The sequence below is a fragment of the Lottia gigantea genome (assembly GCF_000327385.1).
Source record: "Lottia gigantea unplaced genomic scaffold LOTGIsca_1043, whole genome shotgun sequence".
In the NCBI taxonomy this organism is placed as follows: Eukaryota; Metazoa; Mollusca; class Gastropoda; family Lottiidae; genus Lottia; species Lottia gigantea.
The window spans coordinates 1-1,662 of record NW_008706857.1 but is presented as its reverse complement, the minus strand read 5'-3'; the positions used below and the strand labels follow the sequence as shown (position 1 = coordinate 1,662).

The following is a 1,662-nucleotide window of genomic DNA, read 5'->3' as shown; positions in this document are numbered from 1 at the left end:
GGGTTGCATTTATCCAATGGTAGCTTTTTGTCCATCATATTCCTGATGAGGATTGTATATCAGAAACATGTGTCTGTGTAGTCCAAAACATCTGCCTCTAGTCTAGCTTCTGATAGATAAATTGACAGTTATTGGCTAGAGTAGAGTCAGAAAAACTAGGCCCTGTTTTATGGGGATTTTCCGGTCGGCAATGCGATAATCTTGTCGTGGAAGCTCGGGAACATGTGAGATTTTACTCAAAATTTGAGGCGGCGACAAAAATCAATGACCAAGATTGTTCATGTACCTGATGAAGATTCTATATCCAAAACATGCGTTAGTCTTACCTTGAAGCAGTAGTTGTAATGGCGTCAACGGATTCTATGATACGATGTAATGCCGAGTCGGTACCAATAGTCATGTCAGTTCCACAGAAATCATTGTCAATGGAACCAACCAATCCTGCGATATTCAGATCCTGACATCCGATTCTTTCTTCCATTGAGATCATTCCTGGAAATGACCAAAAGACACAAATTAAATGGAATTTTAACTTTCTTGTTTGGGATTTGGTTACTATAGATGTCAAGCAGTGTGCAATGAGGGAAATTCTAGATGACATATTTCAACCTGAACACAAATTAGTGTTGGGCTGCCGTAACTTTCTTTTTGTTAGTATCAAGTGACTCTGTGACCTTTGAACTTTTGGCTGCGCACGCAGTTTTAAATGGCCGATGCTAGATCAGTTTCGCCGAAAAAAACTTTGATGGAACATGAGACATGACATAAATGGTGTAGGGAGAAAATGATGGTATGATCCAAGGTATCTAAATACATTTAAAAACCCTGCACCTGTGAAGATGCGGAATGTCCCCATTTAATAGAGCTTAATATTTCTGTCTCTACACCAGCTGACATCTGTCCAAATAGCTATCAAGAGTCTGAAATAGAGACAGATGTTGCAGTCTAAATACATCTAACGCTTGCATTTTCTACCCACCTCTAGAATGAAGTTCCTCTAATAAACTGGACCATTCCTGTCGGAACAGGTTAGCACCAGTTAAACTACCATCTCCACCAATTACCACCAGGTTAGTGATGTTATTTTTAATAAGATTATGGGCTGCTTTAACACGACCCTCTCTTTCTCGAAAATCTTTACATCTAGCACTACCAATTACCGTACCTCCCTAAAAAATACACAATTTTCATAACGCTCTATAGCAAAAGCCTTTAAGGTGCGGACACACAAGCAGTCTTGGTCAGAGACTTGGTAGTCGCCGATTAGAGTCTTGTTTTGAGTTTCAACGACTGGCATGTGAGGAGACCAAAATCTCCAGTCGGTCGTTTTCAACCTTGTCTGATTGGATGATGACAGGTCTGTCTTACAGAAGATAAAACTATCAGAGACAATTATCAAACTTGTTTAATATTATAAATCCTGTCGGTGACACGATAATCTTGTTGTTGAAGCATGAGCACACGCGAGATTTTACTCAAGATTTGAGTCAGCGACAAATATCTCTGACCAAGACCAGTCGTGTGCCTGCAACTTTAGAGATCATTAGCCGCTTATGCTATAGTGATGTCATATAAAATTGTTTCAAAGTTAAAACACCAACTGAAATGAGCGAAACAAAAACTTTGTAATATAATTAAATTGGACAAAATACCATCCCATCA

General features: G+C 39.1%; 1 protein-coding gene across 1 annotated transcript; it reads right to left on the bottom strand.

Moving 5' to 3' along the window:
* Positions 1–322: 322 nt before the first annotated feature.
* Positions 323–1,169, bottom strand: LOTGIDRAFT_146724 (hypothetical protein; the record flags this gene model as incomplete). The annotated part of the gene is made up of 2 exons (XM_009046681.1): positions 323–492; positions 980–1,169. Coding segments are annotated over 2 exons (360 nt in total), but the record flags the coding sequence as incomplete, so codon positions are not given.
* Positions 1,170–1,662: the final 493 nt, after the last annotated feature.